This window comes from Coregonus clupeaformis, unplaced genomic scaffold, assembly GCF_020615455.1.
Source record: "Coregonus clupeaformis isolate EN_2021a unplaced genomic scaffold, ASM2061545v1 scaf0025, whole genome shotgun sequence".
Taxonomy (NCBI): Eukaryota; Metazoa; Chordata; class Actinopteri; order Salmoniformes; family Salmonidae; genus Coregonus; species Coregonus clupeaformis.
Genome location: NW_025533480.1, coordinates 889,985 through 913,258, shown reverse-complemented (window position 1 = coordinate 913,258; position 23,274 = coordinate 889,985). Strand labels below are relative to the sequence as shown.

General features: G+C 43.9%; 1 protein-coding gene across 5 annotated transcripts in view; it reads right to left on the bottom strand.

The window, feature by feature from the left end:
- Positions 1 to 23,274, bottom strand: part of LOC121543671 (dedicator of cytokinesis protein 4-like) — a 125,881-nt gene that overhangs the window by 84,301 nt on the left and 18,306 nt on the right. For all 5 annotated transcript variants that reach the window (XM_041853725.1, XM_041853728.1, XM_041853727.1 and 2 more), the window contains exon 2: positions 1,135 to 1,218. In XM_041853725.1, coding sequence (XP_041709659.1) covers positions 1,135 to 1,218 — 84 coding nt within the window. The remainder of the gene's footprint in view (positions 1 to 1,134; positions 1,219 to 23,274) is intronic.

Sequence of the window (23,274 nt, the reverse complement as noted above, 5' to 3'; positions counted from 1 at the left end):
GGCCTAGCCCGAACCATGAAAAACAGCCCCAGACCATTATTCCTCCTCCACCAAATCTTACAGTTGGCACTATGCATTGGGGCAGGTAGCATTCTCCAGGCATCCGCCAAACCCAGATTCATTCGTCGGACTGCCAGATGGCGAAGCGTGATTAATCACTCCAGAGAATGCGTTTCCACTGCTCCAGAGTCCAATGGCGGCGAGCTTTACACCCCTCCAGCCGACGCTTGGCAATGCGCATGGTGATCTTAGGCTTGTGTTTGTCTATGGAGATTGCATGGCTGTGTGCTCGATTTTATACACCTGTCAGCAACGGGTGTGGCTGAAATAGCCGAATCCACTCATTTGAAGGGGTGTCCACATACTTTTGCATACATAGTATATATTAGATGTCAGATCATTTCCTTCAGTGAGTTTGGAATGCATCATCAGCTATCTCAGATGGATCTGTCAGTCTGTCTGTCCTTCAGCAACAAGAGGAAGTGAGATCATGCCGCCCTGAGAAGGGAGGAAGGTTGTGTCAATGCTGTGTAAGTTAGCTGGGTGGAAACAGGAAAGTGTGACGGGCGCCTGCTCTGCTCTGTCTGAAAAATGTTACCTGGAGTGTGAGTGCCTCGGCCTTAAGGCTCACACACTCCTTAGCAATACACAGGCAAGCAGGGACACACACACTGGCAAGCAAACACACACACACACACTCCTTAGCATGTACACACACACACATGCAAGCAAGCACACACACGCACAAGCTCTCAGTCTCTTTGTGTCTAAGGCAAGCAAACACACACACACACACTCTCTCGCTCTCTCTGAGCTCAATGTGGGCGGGAAGCAGGAAGCGAAGTCTTCTCCCTCTCGCGGCACAGGAAACAGTAGCAAACTGAGAGCCTCCACAAACGTTTATCTCATCAAAAAGAAAAAAAACTACAAATGTCTATTAACATTTCATGTGCAACACAATACCCCTGGAGGGACGGACTGGGGAAGGAAACATGGCCCAACCTCAAAGGTTGACTACAGCCCCAGCAGCAGCAGCAGTCGCAGCCCATCTGTGAGTCACAGTGGCTATCTGTGAAGCTTGAAGGGGGGTTCATGGTTTATGTGGGTGTGAAATGAGTAGAGGTTATCAGTTACCTTCACATTTCTCCAGGAGCTGCACCGTGTCCCCAATCTCCAATGGCAAGCCATGCTGGACCGTCCCTCGGAAACTGGCCAGCACTGAAACACAATAGAAGACACCTACTTTAATACCTGTGTGTAGTTTTATGTTTGTAACTAGGTATCACACACCGACTCGACACACAGTCACAAAAAAGTCATAAATCACTCTCTTTTCATGTCACTAGAATTGAATCCGAGCACAACTGTCTTGACTTTGAGGTTGTGATGTGATTTGTTTCTAGTGTTCTCTGGGCATAGAGAAAGAGAGAAGTGAATAGCCTGCTGGCTGCTGGTAGATTGAGTAAGCCTAGAATGCTATTTGGCCCTAAACAGAGAGTACACAGTGGCAGAATACCTGACCACTGTGACTGACCCAAACTTAAGGAAAGCTTTGACTATGTAAGACTCAGTGAGCATAGCCTTGCTATTGAGAAAGGCTGCCGTAGGCAGACCTGGCTCTCAAGAGAAGACAGGCTGTGCACACTGCCCACAAAATGAGGTGAAAACTGAGCTGCACTTCCTAACCTCCTGCCAAATGTATGACCTTATTAGAGACACATATTTCCCTCAGATTACAGCGATCCACAAATAATTAGAAAACAAACCCAATTTTGATAAACTCCCTTATCTACTGGGTGAAAAACCACAGTGTGCCATCACAGCTGCAATATTTGTGACCTGTTGCCACAAGAAAAGGGCAACCAGTGAAGAACAAACACCATTGTAAATACAACCCATATTTATGTTTATTTATTTTCCCATTTGTACTTTAACTATTTGCATATTGTTACAACACTGTATATATATACATAATATGACATTTGAAATGTCTTTATTCTTTTGGAACTTATAAGTGTAATGTTTACTGTTAATATTTATTGTTTATTTCACTTTTGTTTACTATCTACTTCACTTGCTTTGGCAATGTTAACATACGTTTCCCATGCCAATAAAGCCCTTAAATTGAATTGAATTGAAAGAAAAAACGAGAGAGGGAGTGAACAAGCGAGCAAGAGAGAGAAAGAGAGAGTAACATCTCAGTCGATCAGCACAGAGCACTTTGCTCTAACAGCATCTAATAGCTGGGTTAGTAGTGAGGAGTGTCGACAGATGCCATTCACTGTGGTTCTGAGAAACAGGACATGATATCAGCACTCAGAGAATTATCCAAGCTGCCACACACTGACACACTCAGGGGTAAACACATCTAATAGGGTTTGTACTACGGCATGGAAATGAGGAAGACTCGAGTCAGGCAAGGGTTTTGGAGAGGGTTTCATTTCATGGGGCACAGGGCAATCTTGTGTAACTGACCTGGCTGCAAAGTCAGTGGAACTCAAATTGGGAGGTTCCGCTACATTAAATACAACTAACTTCAAACACACTTCACTTGCACCGTGCTAACTCTTGAACCACATGGTAAATCAAAGAATAACTGACAACACATCCAGACTGAACTCCTGGGGCACATCAAGACCCTGGGGAGAACGAAACCTAAATCTGTCCCTCTCCGAGGGAATGCCACATCAGTTCTACCAATTAAATCACAGCGTGGACAGTATCCTATCTGTGAAAACCTAGTGTAGTCCACACTGCATTTTCATATTTGGACTCAATTCCCATGTTATCCTTAACTCAATCACAAAACACTTATTTGAAGCATTTGTTTCACGTGTTCAATTTGACTTTGTAATTAAAAGGGGGGTTAAACACACCAAGTCCAATGCATGAATTATACAAGTAGAGTTTTCCAGCTGCAGTGTACTAAAGGATGCAGCTTGAAGTAGAGTTTTGACAGAGCTGAATCACTTCCTGGTAATCCATTCCCCAGCTGTTGTCTGTCTGCTAACTGGCATGGATCTTTTCCAGAAATGTTGGCACTTGAAAGGTGTTCACTCAGCAGAGAATATAGTTTTTATTTCCTCTCCAGGGGAGTGGAGGAAGTGCCACCTTAAAGGCAGGACAAACAGGACAGCGCACACACACACACACACACACACCCACCACAGTGTAATAAAAAGATGAACTGGGGCATAAAAAACAAATATAACAAAACCACAGATACACAGATATGAAATGTGTACATAAACACACACACACACAGCCGTGGTCTCATAGCCTCATAGTGGTGAACCTGTCACGCAGGGGCAGGGCCCCCATGTTTCCAGTCGGCTTGGTCTGAAGCAGGAGTTCAGTCACCACAAGCTGTGCTCTGCTCCGCTGTGACACACATCTACTCGTGGGCAAACGGCTGTTCCTATTTCTGACCAGGCAGCCTCGATCATGCTGCACTAACTTAGACATTACGTAAAGACTGCAGGAAACGGAAAAAAAGAGACACAGAGGAATTCAGGAACTGGGATAAAAGTCACAAACTGAAATAAAAGTCATGGACTGAACTATGACTGAGATCCATTAACTTATATTACACTATCTTCTTCAGACTTGAGATGTAATGACTTTTATGTCCAAACGGGAAGTAGGTAACTACGCTCCATTCCTGAGCCTAGGTAGAGACTTAGTTGCACTGACGTCCAGTAATCTACCCATGGGCTACGTGCGACTCCGTAAGGATCAGCCGCTCCTGAGTCTCTCACCTTGCCCTAATCCTACGGCAGTCCCCCAAAGCCAGAGAGAAGACTGACTGTGTAGTCAGTGTTCTGCCAAGGGTGGATTGGGAAAGGCAGGCAGATCAGTACAAAGAGTGTTTGTGTGAATTAGGCTTACATGTCCTTTAGGCTGCCATTTGGAGTCTAGGCCTGTCAAGTGATCCTACAGTTGGTTTGTCGGTCTCCCTCTAAGCTCCTTATAGAAACATGATGCAGACCACTGGTTCAAACAGGCTTTGGTGGGGTTTGTTATGTTGTGTTCAAAGGCACTGGGTTTCACAGGTTGTACTGAATTTATCAAGCAATTCCAGGTTTTCAACTAGCTAGGTATTACACAGACCTTGGTGTCATGTGTTCAAACCATGCAAGATGTAAAAGGTAAGTAGCTACCGATTGAGTGTGGCAGGCATAACAACAACGTTTGAAAGGATATTAAAACAGTTGTGTTGCATGAACCAGACAGAATATTCAGAGAAGACAACGAAACATACATAGCAGGTTCTTAGTACAGAGAGTATCTGCCAAAAGAACTAGAAAAACAACCTGCAGTCGACTGTGCAAATAGTGTTCAAAGGCTCCATAAAAGTGCTTTTAACAGCCGGCCTCACCCCCTTTCTCTCCGATTTGTGTTCCGACAACGAATCACACTCGTAATCCACTCCTCCGTCATCAATTACTCAACACATCATTAATATGCTAATTCATTGCCACAGACACGGGTGGTCCATTGACCCTGCTGCCAGAAATGAGCAAGCATGCATTTTGCATTATTCAGATGTGTTGTGGTTGGAGTCCTACTCCAATCCACACATACTGCAATCTAATGTAATGTAATCAGGTTAATAAATAATGGAGAGAACGGGACCGCACTTGAGTTGCAGGAAGTTGCAAAACAATTCATCAGCAGTAAGTGATATTCAAAATGGAAGGTGACATCCCTCGTTTTTCCCCTCCTCTTATCCATCCCTCCTCTCATTCCCTCTACTCCTTTTTCTATTCCTTCGCTATGTGCAAGGCTACGAGTTGAGGATGGTTAAGTCCTGCTTTATTTATACTCTGGCGCTCTGCAGAATTTACATCTCAAACCACAGCCATCTGCTTGGGTTTGACTTCATAACCATAAAACAGTTGCGTTTCATAATGGGAACTCGGCTGTCAGAGTTAGAATATCAAAATTATCTTTAGAATCAGTGATTTATTCAAAGTTCTCAACAGATCCTTAATGTTCTCTGGCATAGGGCTGGTAGTTGGTACAGGCATGCCATTGTGGCTTGGACATGGGTAGAGAAACAGCATTATTTCTGCCGTACAGTGGAGCCCCAATCGGAAACAAAGACAGCATCTGTCTGTCCAAGTCTAAGACCGTCTTTATATTACTTTACTGTGCAATTTTCTGGACTCGACCATGGCCAAAATACTCTCTATTCTAGCTATGCAAATAAACATGACAGAGTAACCCAGAATTAACCATGTTGTTTGAATGGGTCCCAACCCATTATGTCCCAGTTCTAGGGAAACATTACAGTTGGACATTCTTTTCAATGTGTAGAACAGGCATGAGTCTTAAAATACCCACTCCTAACATACTTTTCCACTGTGTTATTGACACAAGGCAATGACTCAGCCCCTGTGGTTAAGTACACATGCCTACAACCCTCAGCCCCTCCAAACACACTAAGCAGCTTTGGGGCAGAGAAATGTATGTGTGTGCATGTGTGTGTGTATACGCGCACCACAGTCCAGTGAGACATGGGGCACGAAGATTTGGGCCAAGCCTGGTCATCTGACAGAGTGCTCTAACACTGAGACAGGGATTAAAGAAATGTCGATGCGCTTCAGCTCTCTGCTCTCTCTCATAAAGGTGATTTCCTGGGGATGAGATTCGACCCTGGAAGAGGCCGCTATGCATTTTAAAGCAGGAGGACTCAACAGGGGCTGACAGCATGAGAGGAGGCAGCAGACGCCTGCCTCACAGCATAGAGTATATGCACACACACACACCTGCCTCACAGCAAACAAACAAACACACGCCTGCCTCACAGCATCCAGACGATACGGCCGTGAAGCGAGAAGACCCACATTGCGCCACGCTGCATCCGCTCAGCTACAGAGATATATATAGGCTCTCTCTCTGTGTCTGCTAAAGAGAAGGAAAGACTGGCCAATGAAAGCTAGACTGGCGAAATCGCTCACGAGGAACGGCTTTCATTTCACCTTTTCCATTTCCAGTTGTCCTTTCGATGCCTTTGTATGTCGAGATAACAGTGATAAGCAGGCTCGGGGAAACAAGCGCTCGCTGGCAACAATAGCCTTCCCTCGAATCACAACGCTTCAAAATGAGCTTTCATAAAATATAAGTGTATAGCTTCTCTGAGGTGGCAAGGGCACGCACAGAATATAAAGGAATAAAATGTAATTACTACAAATAACTGTGAGCAAAAGAACATCATCCCGGGATCCATAATGTTAGATGAATACAAATATAAGCCATACAATAGGCTTACTCCTACAAATGTCAATGCAAGTAAATCATGCAAGACCTCACAAGTAGTAAGACAGAAATTCTGCTTGGTTGGTGCTTTGTTCACTCTGGTCTGAATGTATTCATAAAAGGCAAGATTATGAGCTTGAACGGTGCCCCAGAGAGCAGCGTGCTCTTAGAGAGGTGCTAATTGTGTGTGTGTGTGTGTGTTTGTGTACATGTGCATGCTAACGTGTGTGTGTGTGTGTGTCCAATACCTTTCAGCAGCATCCTGTGAGACCCTTCAGAACCCCTTCTCTTTCTGCTCATTAAAAGGGAAGTCTGAGAGGAACTGGGTGTTCTGCTGTGGCTGCTTTAGCATGCAGATCTCTCCTAGTGCTTGATTAGCACTAACTAAAGCCTATTGTAAAGAAAGAGCTCCCTTGGCTCTGAGAAACGCGTCTAGGCCTGAACGACATCGCATAAATCGCACTTTACGTAATGCACTGTCAGCCTAAAACATGAACAGGGTGTTTACTGCGTATGGTATGCCGCATCTTGACAAGGAAGATGACACACATACACATACACACACACACACACACACACACACACTACACGCACTCAATCTCTGCAATAAACCACATAGCCTGATTGTAATCAACAGAGTAGCGAGTGATTTATTCAGCTCATAAATGAAAAGAGTGAAAGTAAAAAACTAAACGGATTGTTTAACATCTGCATATCATCATGACAAACATAAACAGTAATGGCAGTGTAATATCTCATCTTTGTTGACCAGATCAGAGGTCCCATATTGCTGAAATAAAGCCATGAAAGCAGTGAAAACAGTGAAATGGTGACAGCCTGCTTAATGACTAGGGCAGGCAGAGGAAATCATACATGACTCAGATTAAAGGGGAATATAGGTCAGAGCGAGTCCAATGCAAAGCAATCCCACTTCACCTCATTCTCAGTCTCAGGCCTAATATGCCTGCCTACTGCCTCTCTCTGTGGACTGGCTGGGGTGTGGAGGGCTGTGTGTGTGTGTGTGTGTGTGTGGGGGGGGTTAGGGTTCTCTGATATGTTATCATGAAGTTCACAGCATCCGAAACAGACAGACAGCAAAAGCTGAGCGGAATGCCTGTGTTCTCTCTCTCCCTCATTCACTTTGTATTTTGACCCTGAAAAGTGATGGTGCGCTACTGTAGCTTTAAGAAGTACTGCATGTCAACGGCAAACTGAGAACACACAGATGCCTATGCCTCCTTACACCCAGCTGAGAGGAGAGGACAGAGGGAGGAGTGGAAGACGAGGATACAGAGGGACAGATGGAGAGAAAAAAGGGATGGGTGAGGATAATGAGATGAGAAGAGAGAGAGAGAGAAAGAGAGAGGAAAAAGAGGCCTGGTATTCTCAGGTAAAGTTTCTTTGTGTGGGAGGGAGGGTAGAGGCAGTGTAGAGGTTATATGAAGCGTGCTGCATCAGACTGTCTTTGTTCACCACCTCCCTCCATCCCTCCCTCTGGGGAGAGGGGAGGAGTGAGTGACCACCTACTCCACCCGCACTTCAAGCTCTCCGAGTCAAATTACATCCATCACCTGCTCTTCCCACTGCACGTGTATGAACACACACACACACATTTGTGGGCGAACACACACATACATGCACACAGGATATCAAATGAGTGTAAATACCCAGCATTCAGAGAGGAAAACAAAACACATGTGTTCATGCAAGCTTACACCAGTATTCCGAGACAGACCACATAGACACCTGACCCTGAGCGCACACACACACACGTGTACAGCTGACACAAGTGAGCAAGGGGCCACTGACTGGGCATGTGATGAACTGCCCCCACTCTCCCCCCTCCCCCCTCTATCTTTCCCTAAGCCCCATTGTCTGAGTTACAGAGTAACAGAGATGACAGCTGCCTTGTTTAGCTGTCACCACCACTGCTTCCAGGAAGGGGGACGTCTCGCTCTCAGCTTCAGCCAAGAAATCACGGCTAGGAGAAAATAAATATCCCACACACTTGTAATATAAAAACTCCCCAAAAAATAGATATCCTGCCAGTGAGTAATCTTTGTGGAGCGCTACCTTATGAGGATGATGAAAGCCTTCGTAAGAGAGTGTGAGGTTGACCTTTGAAGTTTAATTTTCCCTTTGCGACTTTAAGAAATGTCACACTGACTTGAAGCATTTTCCTCTTCGCTATGTTTTACTTAATGTTTGAGGGAAGTCAGGATGTGGTCAAGCAGCCTAGGGCTGACACAATTTAGTCGATTGGTTTGTTTGGTCGATAGGCTGTTGGTCGAGCGGTCGCAAACATATAGATTTTTTTCATGGCACACGAGACACACTAATCCATTGCGGAGGCTGCGGGGATGGCACAGTCCATCACTCTAAGACATATGTGCTACTGAAATTGTATATGGTTATATTATGTAAGAACAATGGTGCAACATTTTATAACAAATGTGTTTTCCCGAATTGTATGGTTTATTACTATTAACATATAATGCCAAAAATCCCCTTTCATTTAACTGTGTATTCACTAGATTTCTTGGCAGACGGCACGTGCAAATGAGCCTAATTGTAGCCTAAGACTTGCTTACCGGTACATACGGCAGCTTTCTCGCGCGTTTTACTTGGCCTTCTCAAATATAGTTACAAGGCCTATTGTGTAACCCAATGGTTCCCAAACTTTTTCACCAACTGAATTTTGTTATGCCTGGAGTACCCCTAAAGTACCCCCCTCATGTGCATTTTACCAGTAGGCTTCGGGTCTCATGAGTCTTCTCAAGTACCCCCTGTGGATAGGCCAAGTAACCACAGGGGGTCCTTGTACCCCTGGTTGGGAACCACTGGTGTAGCCTATTACCGGCAACTTCAGGAGCGTAAGGGCAGAATCTGCTGCAGCGGGAGGAGGTGGGTAGGGAACAGGTTTTTTATTCTGGTTATCTTGATCCCTGGCTCCCTCGAGTCATTTGTATGTCTTAATTATTTAATCAAACAGTGTGCTTAAAGCTAGGCGGTATACCGTCAAAAATATTTATTTGAGGTTTTTTTATACATTTACATTTTAGTCATTTAGCAGATGCTCTTATCCAGAGCAAATAGGGTTAAATGCCTTGCTCAAGGGCACATCGACAGAGCATTGTCGGCTCGGTGATTTGAACCAGCAACCTTTGAGTTACTGGCCCAACACTAACTACTAGGCTACCTATATAGCTAGATTTTTGTATCTATGAAGTTGACTCTCTAAAATGTGCTAAATGCTCAGCAGTTGTGCATTTTGTTTGCTAATTTAGTAGCTAGTTAGCTATTTGGCTAAGTGGTTAGCTTCTTCCAAAATCAAGCATTCGCTTGATAACAGTAGAGAATCCCCTCCTGGATCAAGAGCCTTGCTGGCTAATATTTGTTTTGTGCATTCAGCAAACTGTGCGTCACATTTTTGAGTTACTTGTATACTTGTATATTTTAGGTCAGAAACTGTACAAAATGTTCACAATGCGCGCATTAGCATTTAGATAGCATTCTCTACGGGATTTTACTAGTACTTGTTAGCATTGCTAACCTTCGGATTACAAAGTATCAGTGGGGTTTGAAAACAGTGCCCCTTGTGTTCAGTGCCAGTATTACCGAATATCCCGGTATCGCACAAGGTCAGTATGAAGGTATGGCAATCTGGATACCAACCAAGCCTACTTAAAGCATCAGACAAGCTCAGTGCATATAGTTGATTTGATTAAAACATATAAGGTGTGTCTACATATGGAGAAATACACATTTTTTTATTTCAACCAATCGATTGGTCAAAAGAACAGAAGGCTCTCAGTCGACCAAGATTTGTTTCAGTCGGGGACAGCCCTAAAGCAGACAGACAGTAGGCTACTAGGTACTCCATGGATCTTAGAGCAGACACACAAACAGCATCCAGCTCAAGCCCCTGTCTGTACACCCAGACACCAGTGGGGTTACAACTAACAAGGGAGTGTAGAGGGGAGAAGGAGAAGAGGATGAAGAGAGAGGGAAAGGAGGAGAGATAAGTGCCTGTCAGACCTCATGCATATCATCCTACTCTCTCCCCCCATTCTCTGTTTCCGTCTGGTGTCAGTCTAATATAAAGTGATTCACTAGCACTCGACTCTAATCTCCAAACACAAAAGCCCTGGACTGAACCAGGGAGGAAGGAAATGGGAGGTGAGCTAAACGCACATGAGAGGACTGATGTTAATGGTCAGGATGGGATATATGCTGTGAGGAGGGAGTGTGTGTGTGAGAGTGTGGGAATATTGTGTGGAGACTGCGTGTCTGGGTCGAATAGAATGGTTTTTCAATGACTATTTAATAGTAAGGCTGTACACTTTCACTATTTCTTTCCTTAGGGAAGATGAAACACTACTTCTGAAGAGCTGCATCTTTTCTCCCACTAGTGTCTGCACTACAGCCATCTCATTCCCTATGATGCAGACAATATCTGTGTGGAAGCTATGTTCTCAACTGAAGTGGCATGATATCACTTTGTTAATATGGATTATTATAACACTCTACTTTATAAAATATGATGCTCGACAGCTGCTGTGCCCATCACTTCTGCAAAAAATATGAAAATATTTATACCTCAACTTGTCCCTCACAGGGTGGTGTTAGGGGATTGGCTAACATATTTCAATATGCATTGAGCCATGAAGACCATATGGTTGTCTTTTGTGAATCTGCTGGATTGTTGCATGACAGTAGCCTCTGAAATATTGTCAGGCAGTTACGTTGCTCATTACATATAAACAGATGCACACCGATTAGCCATTTTGAAAAGCCCTGACAACCGCACGCAACCAACACCACTTCAGAATGAGAAAAACACACAAAAACACCACAGCTTGGTGTGTGTGTTCACGGCACTAGCTGGCAGTATAACAGCAAGTCAAAGCTGGCTGGCGTCCTCCCCGCTGGGCACCTAGGACCGCATCACTGCCTCATCTGATTAGCACCCTCAGCCCTATGGTTCATAGAGGGAGGGAGGGAGGGGACAGAACGAGGGGGGAAGAGACAGAGGAGCAAGAGCAGAGGAAGAGAGGGAGATAGAGGGGAAGTAGAACCGAGGGAGGGATGAATAAATGGATGGAGGGAGAGAGAGGGAGGGATAAAGGGAGATGGATTGACTTCTCAGGACAAAATGGAGCTGGAGCCCGGAGGTTAGGATTCCCTTTCAACTATAGCCATTTGCATCTCATTATCACACCAACAAAAAGCGCTTTCAATAAAGATCAGACTAACTTGTCACTTTTGATGCCTGTGGTAATGGGTCAAGGATATATATCCCCTACTACGCCTCAGCTAGCCCCAGTGAACATGTATTCTGTATAGGAAGCAGAGAGGGAAGTGGTATCGACACAGTCACAGACACACACACTCATGATTAAAGCTCATCAGCTCTAAGACTGGAGGGGTAAAGGATGGGATGAATCAGGCATTTCTCTCTGAGCGTCAACATCACCATTATTAGCGACAGACAATTTCTATTTGTTTAATCATTATAGATTGCTTATTTAGACAATTTGGCCTCAATAAAAGCTAACTAGTGCAAACTAAGCATCACAGTGCAGTGAGTGTACGAGTAGAGTATTGAGCATTATGAGAGCAGTGAGTGTATGAAATGCTGAGTCTCTGGTCACTGCAGAGCTACAGAAGGAAGAGGGCACAGTAGGAGAACCGGACACACGTCTGGTCTTCAGATGTGTGTTAGGGTTCAGTACACAGGGCACACGCACACACACACACGGACAGACAATGCTCGCCTCAGAGCACAGCCAGGGCAGAGGAAGTCCCTACAAAGGAGACAGTAGCCAGAGTATACACGCACACAGTTACACACACTCAAGACCCAGATGGCATGTGCTACACAAACAAGCCAGTGGAGCATACCTTATTATCAACTCAGTCAGCCAGCCTCTGACTACAATATCCCAATCTGTGATTTAGATTCAGCACAAGAAGCAAGTGAAGCAACCATCCCAAGCTCACAACAATATGAGAACAGGCCCAGAAACCACCATGCTAACTGTATAAAGACACTCAGTCATTTATTTTTATTTAACCTTTATTTAACTAGGCAAGTCAGTTAAGAACAAATTCTTATTTACAATGACGGCCTACGGAACTCCTATGGGACTCCCAATCACGGCCGGTTGTGATACAGCCTGGAATCGAACCAGGGGGTCTGTAGTGACGCCTCAAGCACTGAGATGCAGTGCCTTAGACCGCTGCGCCACTTGGGAGCCCGAGTGAGTCATCTGGGGTCATGAGATATTTCATCCATACAAATCAAGCCTGGGGCCAGACACAGACAAGCAGAATAACCAGTGGTGGAGACTGGAGAGAGAGATACAGTATTGTAGGAATCAGTCGTAGCTGAATGACTTGGTCGATGGTTGGATGTTTGGCAGAAAGAGAGGAGGGGGGAGAAACAGAGGAGGCGAAAGAGAGGATGGTTGACAGAATAGAAATAGAGGAGGGGGAGAAGAGAGGATGGGGAGAAAGAGAGGATGGGGAGAAATGGATGGGGAGAAATAGAGGAGGGGGAGAAAGAGAGGATGGTTGGAAGGGTAGAAAGCCTTTATGTGGAAGACATAAGAAAGGGGCAGGTGAACACATTAGTCAAGTGAGAGGGGTGGTCAGGCGTGTGTCGTACAACAGACTGGTTAGCTTCCAGTGGTCTGGATGAGTTGGATGGGGTATGGTAGGAATACGAGGACAGAGACTTGGAGAGGGGCTGGTATAGTGGAAGGACATAAGGGCTACGCTGCACTGCTACACAGCACAGCATCACTCACATAACCACTGATACAGGGTCAGATATCCCCCTAATGGTTAAAGGGCAATTCCACTACTTTTCAACCTCATATGCATTATCCCCAGCACCAAACCAGTGTCTACATATGTGAAAACAGCACGTTTCTATGATCTGTGGTTAAAAATATAAAAACATTCTTTATCTGTGACATCAAAACCTGCAACGAGTTTCTATCCCAAGGGAGGGTATTTTCTTGCTCGCCACATCACCGCGAATCTCATAGTGTTTTGATGATGTCATCAGGTAGAACTTTATATTTTGTTCTACAAAACGTAGAAATGCACTGTTTTCACATACACTGAGTGTACAAAACATTAAGGACACCTGCTCTTTCCATGACATAGACTGGCCAGGTGAACCCAGGTGAAAGCTATGATCCCTTATTGATGTCACTTTTTAAATCCACTTCAAATCAGTGTAGATGAAGGGGAGGAGACAGGTTAAAGAAGGATTTTTAAGCCTTGAGACAATTGCGATATGGATTGTGTATGTGTGTAATTCAGGAGGTGAATGGGCAAGACAAAATATTTAAGTGCCTTTCAATGGGGAATGGTAGTAGGTGCCAGGCGCACCGGTTTGTTTCAAAACTGCAATCCTGCTAGGTTTTTCACGCTCAACAGTTTCCCATCCATAACCGTCAGTTTCACGGTTATTCAATTACAGTCACAGCCCTATTCAATTACATCAAAACACATAATTTGAAAATGCATTTTGAAAACACAATGTTTACTCAGTAAACAGAGGAAAGTATGTATACCTAAATCTGTACTGTATTTGGGTCAAGCAGGATAAAGAGTGTGTGGTGCACAGTTCCTATAACATTACATAACCCAACATGCTGTTCAGTTCACCCATCGATGGTTAGGTGACGGAGGAAAATAACACGTTCCAAATGGCACCCTATTCCCTATACAATGCACTACTTTTGACCAGACTGCCCTATGGGCTCTGTTCAAAAGTATTGCACTGTAAAGGGAATAGGGTGCAATTTGGGGACGCAACCAAAATGAAGGCCAGGCAGCCAGCGTTGTAAACAGCATCAGAGATGTTCCAGTACCCCCAGCTATCATAATCTGATACCTCTGGTTATAGGAACGCCAACACTGTTTGTTTGTTTTAGCACTAAGCCATTCATCCCGTCAGAAAGCAGTGCGAGCCATGGCCCGTGAGCACAGTGGCACTAACACAACACAATTTCACAATGGTTGCGTCCCAAATGACACCCTATTCCCTATATACTGCAGTCCACTACTTTTAGTAGTGCAGTATAAGGGAATAGGGTGCCATTTAGGACGCATACCAGAACCACAGGTGCTGGAAAAGCTAATCATCAATTTACAACAGAACAGTGGGAGGAGAAGTGAAGGATAACAACGTTTAATGGACTGAGAGAATGCTGTTGTTGTCTTACATTAAGAATACATTTTTGTGTGTGTGTGTGTGTGTGTGGTGTCTTCAGAGCTGGTCCACTGCAGAGCCTATACAATACGGTGACAGTGAAAAACAGAAGTGAAAAGGAGTTTTGTCATCCAAACCAAAACCCCTCATATGAAAGAACGTCATTTTCATGTCACATTTAACATTCCCTCCCCTTCCCTGCCTGCCACAAGATGTTACCAAGCGACAAACGAGTCCAGGCTGCTGTGGTGTTCAATTTTTTCCCTAGTGGAAAATGTGTTCCTCCTCGATAGCTCGGGGACGAGGTTGGGGAGAGGCCCTTTAAGCCTTGGGCATGCCAGAGTCAGCCATGCCATCTGCTTGGTTTAGACTAATCAATAACCGCCACCCTGGCTTCCATCCGGCCCATTGACACCCGAACACACTCAGGTGTGGTGTGGACATGAGCCTTGGCCTGCGGTAGATCAGTCATTGGAATGGGATAGAGACACATGGTCATCATGGACACACCAAGCACAGGTTCTCAGGTTACAATATAATATTCAACGAAGTATGAGAGAGAAACAGTGAAAGGGCTAAAGTATGGTTAAACTTGATTCCCAACAGTATTGCCCTCTGTGTTGGGAGCTTGCGCACATGGTTTAGCATTCCTCTGAGGCTAAGGGCTTCAGATGTCTGTGTTATTTTGCTGCCCACCGCTGCCGGCGCATACCGTTGGTGGATCATGCCGGATTATTCCAGGGGTCGAGGAACTGTGCGAGAGAGCCATGACGGAACCGCGAAGACCGCCATTGGCTCAGTATGAGAGTTCCAGAGTTCATTCAGGAATGGAACTCAGGAATGGAACTCTATTTGTCAAAGCCAGCCACAGAGACAGGAGGCATAGCCAGTAGCCACAGAGCGGTGGGGAGGGGAGAGGACAAGAGACCACAGCACAACCAAGAGAGTGCATTCTCCAGCTACCTCACAACATAGTCACGGCTGCTACTCAACAGTCATGACTACTACTCAACAGTCATGACTACTACTCAACAGTCATGACTACTACTCAACAGTCATGACCTACTCAACATCCAGTAGTCATGACTGCTACTCAACATAGTCCTGAGTGCTACTCAACATAGTCATGAGTGCATCTCTCAAGGCTCTGCTTTGAGTTGCGGTGAAACAGCTACTTCACATGTGCTGCTATTACCTTTATCTTGTCAATTACAGTCCAGCCGGAGCCTATCAGGCTTTAAACTAATACTGGGCTTCTCATTTAGTTCCATAATGACTCTCAAGTTTATAGCTCGTCCGGTCAAACTGAAATGAATGAGTTTTTCAATTACTCTATTTTGCTTGCAGATTAAATTGGGAGGGAAAACAGTTATGCGATTTAGACGCAGCAGCTATTGCTGCGCCTGTCGTGAGTCAAAGTGGCTAAGCTCTGTTAATTTATTCATGCCGACCAGGGTCCACACAGCCAGGCAAAATCAATACAGGAAAGTAAGTGAGGGTGAAAAACATTTTCTGTGCCCCAGTTTCCACCCTGAATTGGGTCAGCAGCAGTCATTTACACCCTCAAACTGCCTGTAATTAAACAAAACTAGTTAAAAGCCTTGTAGAGGGCTGCGGATGTGGAGGTGTTGGGGGAAATGCAATGGAAGGAAAAGGGGAGGTTGGTTGGTGTGATTAATTTAATCTTTGTTTTACTCCCTCCCAGTCCCTCAGTACTAGGTGTATAAGAGCGTATAACAAAAAAGAAAAGTAGCCTAATTTGTGCATGTGAATCGTTCCATCTTTACAGCTCCCTGGGGGCCATGAATGGGTTTGTATAAAATCTTTAATGAGCGCCAGTGAGTGTTCCTCAAAACCAAACAGGCACAACCCTCATGCCAACGCAGTGCCTGGCTAATTTGGCAGTCGATCCCTTGATATGGATGATACGGGACTAAGCTGCAAAATGTATCCACAGGACAAGGCCTTCTTGATGATCAATTGACAGAAGTGGTTCACTTACTTTCTGTCTCTCAACACACTCAAATATGTGCAACAATACAACACAACACAAGCCCCTCATCCACAGATCCAGCTGGGGATGAAACCCAACACTGCTACAGATGGCTCAGACAATGTCCCCGGCCCCACTCTCCTCTCTCCCCCTCCCCTCTCTGTAATCCCCCAGTCTTGCAGGTAGGATCCAGCCTGGTAGGGTGACAGGCTGCTGTGTGGCCTATTGTCAGAGCTGTGCTACACTGACTGGGCTGGGGAATCCATTCAGGGAAAGCCTCTGCTCTTCTCTGCTGCTGTCCTGTTGATAGGATAGGCCTATTCCTTGGTGGCACTGGTGGTGAGTAGAGGGAGGCAGTAGCCTCCACACTGCATTAGGGCCAACATCAAAGAGGATTATGGAGCAAATCCAGATGAAAACCAACCAGGAGAGATTTAAACACCACCGCAGGTGTTGATGATGAGGATGTCTGGAGTGGAGTGGGGACATTCCATCGGTAAATTGATGAATTAAGGAATTAATGGCCTTGATTCAGATTCATATCAATCCAATCATCAGGTTATTATCCTGGCCTTTGACTTCAGTATTAACCAGAAAGATTCATACCGTTTATAACTGTATATTCTGGAGAGGGTCCATGGAATTTACCATGTAAATACCAGGTAATACCATGTTAAGGCGGCCGGTGCGTGGGAGAGAAAATATCTGTAAAGTTCAAAAAGAACTCGCACTCAAAACCATGAAAAGGAATAACCCAAAGAGACCCGAGATGCAAAAATAACATAATTAATTGAATACATGCTCGAAAGAATACAAAAAGTGAATGTGCATGGTGATATGTAAAAAAACAAACACAAAAAAACAACACAAAAAACATGTAAATACATTTACATAAAATTTTAGTCATTTAGCAGACGCTCTTATCCAGAGCGACTTACAGTTAGTGAATGCATACATGTTTTTTTATTATTTATTATTTTTATACTGGCCCCCGTGGGAAACGAACCCACATACCTGCCGGCCAAACCCTCCCCTACCTTGGACGACGCTGGACCAATTGTGCGCCGCCCATGGGTCTCCCGGTCACGGCCGGCTGCGACAGAGCCTGGACTCGAACCAGGATCTCTAGTGGCACACCGATGCAGTGCCTTAGACCCCTGCGCCACTCGGGAGTCCAAATAACAGGTCATTAGGGGGTTGTAAGATACTGCAAAAATAAAGTGTTTCTGTCCCCCTATATATTCAATGAAATAATTGCATTGTACAAAAATGATAAATGATCTACCTTTCATCCATCAATCTCTCGCTGTTACTATACAGAGGGTCAGCTACTAATTATGTTGGCCAGCGTTCTCAGCACCAACACATTGGGCCAAAAACAATATTCATATTTCAACTATAGATAGCACAGCTAGGTCATTAAAAACATAGAGGAACAAACTTTTTTTAATCATGTTTGCCTAGATGCCCATTGAATCCATTTGAAACGACTTAAGCATGACTATCTTTTCTTCAGAAAGGAACAACCCACATGATACAAAATGAAATGTGATAGGCCTACAGGAATTTAGGGTTCCATACTGCAACCAAAACAGTCTGATTTAAAAAAAAAAAAACGGATGGATTCCCGAAGCTGTTTGTTTGTTATGGTGATTATTTATCACGTGCGCTGCACACAGATAATCTGTTGGCCAGAGAGAGCACACAGCTCTTAAACAGCTGGTTGTTGAGTGGAGCAGCTCGGCCCGAAGACGGAAAGATGTTCCAAGTTATGATATCTACCAGTAAATGCTAAGGCAAGAATGGGTACGCAAATCAGGTATTTAAAAAGTTCAAAGTCTTGGTTGAATATTTGTGATGGGTAATTCAGTCATCCTGGAATAACCTACCTTGAAAATCTGACATTTCCTCTATGGTCTTCGGTCCTTGAAAAGTCTTTGAAGTTATGGTAGCCGATTTGAAGTTCTACTGCTCCAATATAATTATTCTGCGATTTCATTTAATCAGTTTTTATGAGATGTAGCCGCTTCGTTTGTTTCCCGCCATTTTCAGTGTTGCGCTAGTCTGTTGTCCTTGTTGCGGTAAAACCATGCGCGGTTATTATAAGAACAAGAACATTGACTGTTGGCTTCAACTTGGTTTTCCATACAAAGCGTTCCATTACAAAGGGAACCTGGTTTTTGGTCGCTTTCTCATTTTAAAACATGATACAGTAACCCATCAATAACCCTTCAACATCTCAAAATGGCTACTCTGATAGCTACCACTTGGACAGACTACATTAGTGTGTTTGTGTCAGGAGAATGTTGTGTATTTAGTCAGACAATGCCCACATTATTTGGACATATTTTAGAATGTAAAAATAAATGTGAATGTCAACCAATAATGCGATTTACCTGAATGTCGAGCCCTGTGTGTGCGGTGTGCGTAGGGCCTATACAGTGCATTCGGAAAGTATTCAGACCCCTTGACTTTTTCCACTTTGTCACATTACAGCCTTATTCTAAAATGGATTAAATAGTTATTTCCCTCATCAATCTACACACAATACCCCATTATGACACAGAAAAAACAGGTTCTTAGACATTTTAGTAAAAATAAATAAAAAATAAACAGAAATATCACATTTACATAAGTATTCAGACCCTTTAATCAGTACTATGTTGAAGCACCATTGGCAGCAATTACAGCCTCGAGTCTTCTTGGGTATGACGTTACAAGCTTGACACACCTGTATTTGGGGTGTTTCTCCCATTCTCCTCTGCAGATCCTCTCAAGCTCTGTCAGGATGGATGGGGAGCGTCGCTGCACAGCTATTTTCAGTTCTCTCCAGAGATGTTCGATCGGGTTCAGATCCAGGCTCTGGCTAGGCCACTCAAGGACATTCAGAGACTTGTCCCGAAGCCACTCCTGCATTGTCTTGGCTATGTGCTTAGGGTCGTTGTCCTGTTGGAAGGTGAACCTTCACCACAATCTGAGGTCCTTAGCGCTCTGGAGCAGGTTTTCATCAAATGATCTCTCTGCTCCGTTCATCTTTCCCTCGATTCTGACTAGTCTCCCAGTCCCTGCCGCTGAAAAACATTCCCACAGCATGATGCTGCCACCACCATGCTTCACATTAGGGATGGTGCCAGGTTTCCTCCAGACGTGAAGCTTGTCATTCAGGCCAAAGAGTTCAATCTTGGTTTCATCAGACCAGATAATCTTGTTTCTCATGGTCTGAGAGTCCTTTAGGTGCCTTTTGGCAAACTCCAAGCAGGCTGTCATGTGGCATTTTACTAAGGACTGGCTACTGTCTGGCCATTCTACCATAAAGGCCTGATTGGTGGAGTGCTGCAGAGATGGTTGTCCTTCTGGAAGGTTCTCCCATATCCACAGAGGAACTCTGGAGCTCTGTCAGAGTGACATCCCTGACCAAGGCCCTTCTCCCCAGATTGCTCAGTTTGGCCAGGCAGCCAGCTCTAGGAAGAGTCTTGGTGGTTCCAAACTTCTTCCACTTAAGAATGATGGAGGCCACTGTGTTCTTGGGGACCTTCAATGCTGCAGAAATGTTTTGGTACCCTTCCCCAGATCTGTGCCTCAACACAATCCTGTCTCGGAGATATCCGGACAATTCCTTCGACCTCATGGCCTGGTTTTTATCTGACATGCATTGTCATCTGTGGGACCTTATATAGACAGGTGTGTGCCTTTCCAAATCATGTCCAATCAATTGTATTTACCACAGGTGGACTCCAATCAAGTTGTAGAAACATCTCAAGGATGATCAATGGAAACAGGATGCTCCTGAACATAATTTTGAGTCTAATAGCAAAGGGTCTGAATAGTTATGTAAATAAGGTATTTTGGTTTTTATTTTTTATAAATTTGAAAACATTTCTAAAAATCAGTTTTCGCTTTGTCAATATGGGGTATTGTGTGTAGATTGATGAGGATTTTTTATTTATTTAATCAATTTTATAATAAGGCTGTAATGTAACAAAATGTGGAAAAAGTCTAGGGGTTTGAATACTTTCCGAATGCACTGTATGTCTACACTCTCTGTAACCCTTAGCGATGTTAATGATAGCCTAACTCTCTTCGGGTAGATGGAAAAGCATTTAAAAGGTAACTAACAAAGTAGCCTATGCCTACCTGGCATAATCATGATTATTTGCATCAATCCAGTGGACTTTTAGTTTTTTTACTCACATCACAACTGCGCTAAAGAAACACTGCAAGCCAAACAACTCTCTGACTGGTGCTCACCTGAAATAAAGGGTAATTACATACAAATATCAAAATTTCTCCTATTTTTTCCAAACCTAAAAAAATGGCCCCCTGATGTGGTTTAAGCATTGTTGTTGTTGCTGTGGTATCGTTTTGGTATCAAGTATCGTTTTTTAAATTTTTATTCTGCCCTCTCAAGAATTTCGCAGAAAAGAACACATTGCACTTTGAAATCTGCTTTTACACTAAATCTATCCAAATCAATGTAAGAACACAAGGGCATGCCTAGTTCTGTGTGGAATGCAGGCACATTATGGGACAGAGGCCAGGTCATAAATTATAACAAAATAATGTGCTGGTGCCACCAACTGAAAAAGTTGAGGAAAAGTTGGGAAGTCACTCAATATTAAAAAGAGGATCGGCAGCATTGTTTTGTGATTTTGAGGAAGTGATTTTATTGACTTATTGAAGATGACAATTAAATTTTAAAGATGACATTGAGAAATACACATTTTGGCATCTGTTGTTGGAAGACCAACAGTGAGAATAAGATTGCACGAGAAAACCAAAGATCTGCCAAATTGAGAATTGTATTCAGACTATACAGTGTGAATGCTCTCTGATTATCCAAGCCAATGTGGTTTTAGTGTAGGTTCAAGCATGGGAACCAACCATATTCTCATTCTCTCCAAACCTCCTATGGCCTATCCACTGATACCCACAGAAAGGCAGATGTATAGAGGCTAAGTGTTCTCCAGTGTTGTGCATACAGTATCTCTTCTCTCTCCTGCTGCATTGACTCTATGGCCCCAGGTCTCCATCTGTCATCACATGAACAGTGTGCATTAAGGTCCCACACAAAGGCTCTCACAGCGGGACAGCCGCAGTCCTTCCCAACCCACTCACCCACACAAAGGGTATACATTACACAGACTTTTTGCTGAACTGCACTTCGCTGCAGTCGCTTATGACTAAATGTTCACCCCCGAGGGGAAGTGAAGGAGTTAAATAAAGGGACCAGGTGGAGACGAAAAGGAAAGAGAGAGAGGAAAAGGGCCGTGGTGTTAAGGGCTTGTGGGCAAAGCGGGCCACTTCACTAGCAGCCGTCCCACTGCAGTTGGTTTCAGTGACCCATCGGTCGGGGAGAGAGGTGTAAGAGACACCAGCACTATGAATGATTCCAGTCTGAGGTTTGTTTGAACTGGAATGTAACATGTCTGAGAGATATGCAATTCTGCAGTATAATAACAGGCCGGACTGTGGCAGCTTCTTATTGGTGTAGCTACCTTGAGGGAAAAAAAGTGTAATGTTATCTTCATCAGATATGCACAGTACAGAGATGTGAACTAGAACACAGCCAGACCAGAGGCAACTCAGTACAGTATTTACTAATACTGAGGCCAGACAGGGATAATGTCAGTCTGGGTCAGCCACTACTGAATAAGTCACTTCTTACTTTATTTAAACCATAAAAATTAAAAAAATACAGCAAACAACTTCAATCCACTCTTGCGTTGTAATTAATAGGTAATGGTTGTGTAACACAAAGACTGTTAAATGACAAGGATACAAAAGCAGCCAAATGAATCAACCGAACGAATCCTCACAGCCAGTAAAAAGACTAGGAAACAAAAGGGCATCCCAGAATGCTATGCAATGCCAACCTTTGGTGTTGATGCTGAAAGAATGCAAAAAAGGCCCCCATTCAATCAATGATGAGAAGGAGGAGGAAGAGAAGACACAGCCTCCCCAGACAAATAACTTGAGAGAGAACTGGGTTATTATTATTCAGGAAAAGCCTAACAGAATTCTGGTTTCCGCCTTAAATGGTTTAAAGGCTTTCTGTTTAGTTGGATAAACATTCCGACAGAAAAAAGCTCCAAAAGATAGTCTCCTACTTAACCTAAGTGGAGCGGGTAACAGTCGGTGGAATAGTCAACTCAATAAATTAAACACAGGTTTTTACCTTTACCACCCAGCGACAATATCAATAATTTTCAGGATGGTAAAACAATTTCAGTGTATTTACAAAAGATAATGGAGCAATATACAGTACCAGTCAAATGTTTGGACACACCTACTCATTCAAGGGTTTTTCCTTATTTTTTACTATTTTCTACATTGTATAATAATAGTGAAGACATCAAAACTATGAAATAATACATATGAAATCATGAAGTAACCAAGAAAGTTTTAAACAAATCAAAATATATTTTATATGTCAGAATTTTTCAAAGTAGCCACCCTTTGCCTTAATGACAGCTTTGCACAGTCTTAGCATTCTCTCAACCAGCTTCATGAGGAATGCTTTTCCAACAGTCTTGAAGGAGTTCCTACATATGCTGAGCACTTGTTTGCTGCTTTTCCTTCAATCAGCGGTCCAACTCATCCCAAACCATCTCAAATGGGTTGAGATCGGGTGATTGTGGAGGCCAGGTCATCTGATGCAGCACTCAATCACTCTCCTTCTTTTCTTCTTTTTTAGGGGGTAAATCAGCTTTAATATTGCAGATAGATTGTATCTTCCATCAATGTAATTGACTGCATCACTTCCAATCCCCCATATGTTTTTTTTTTCTCG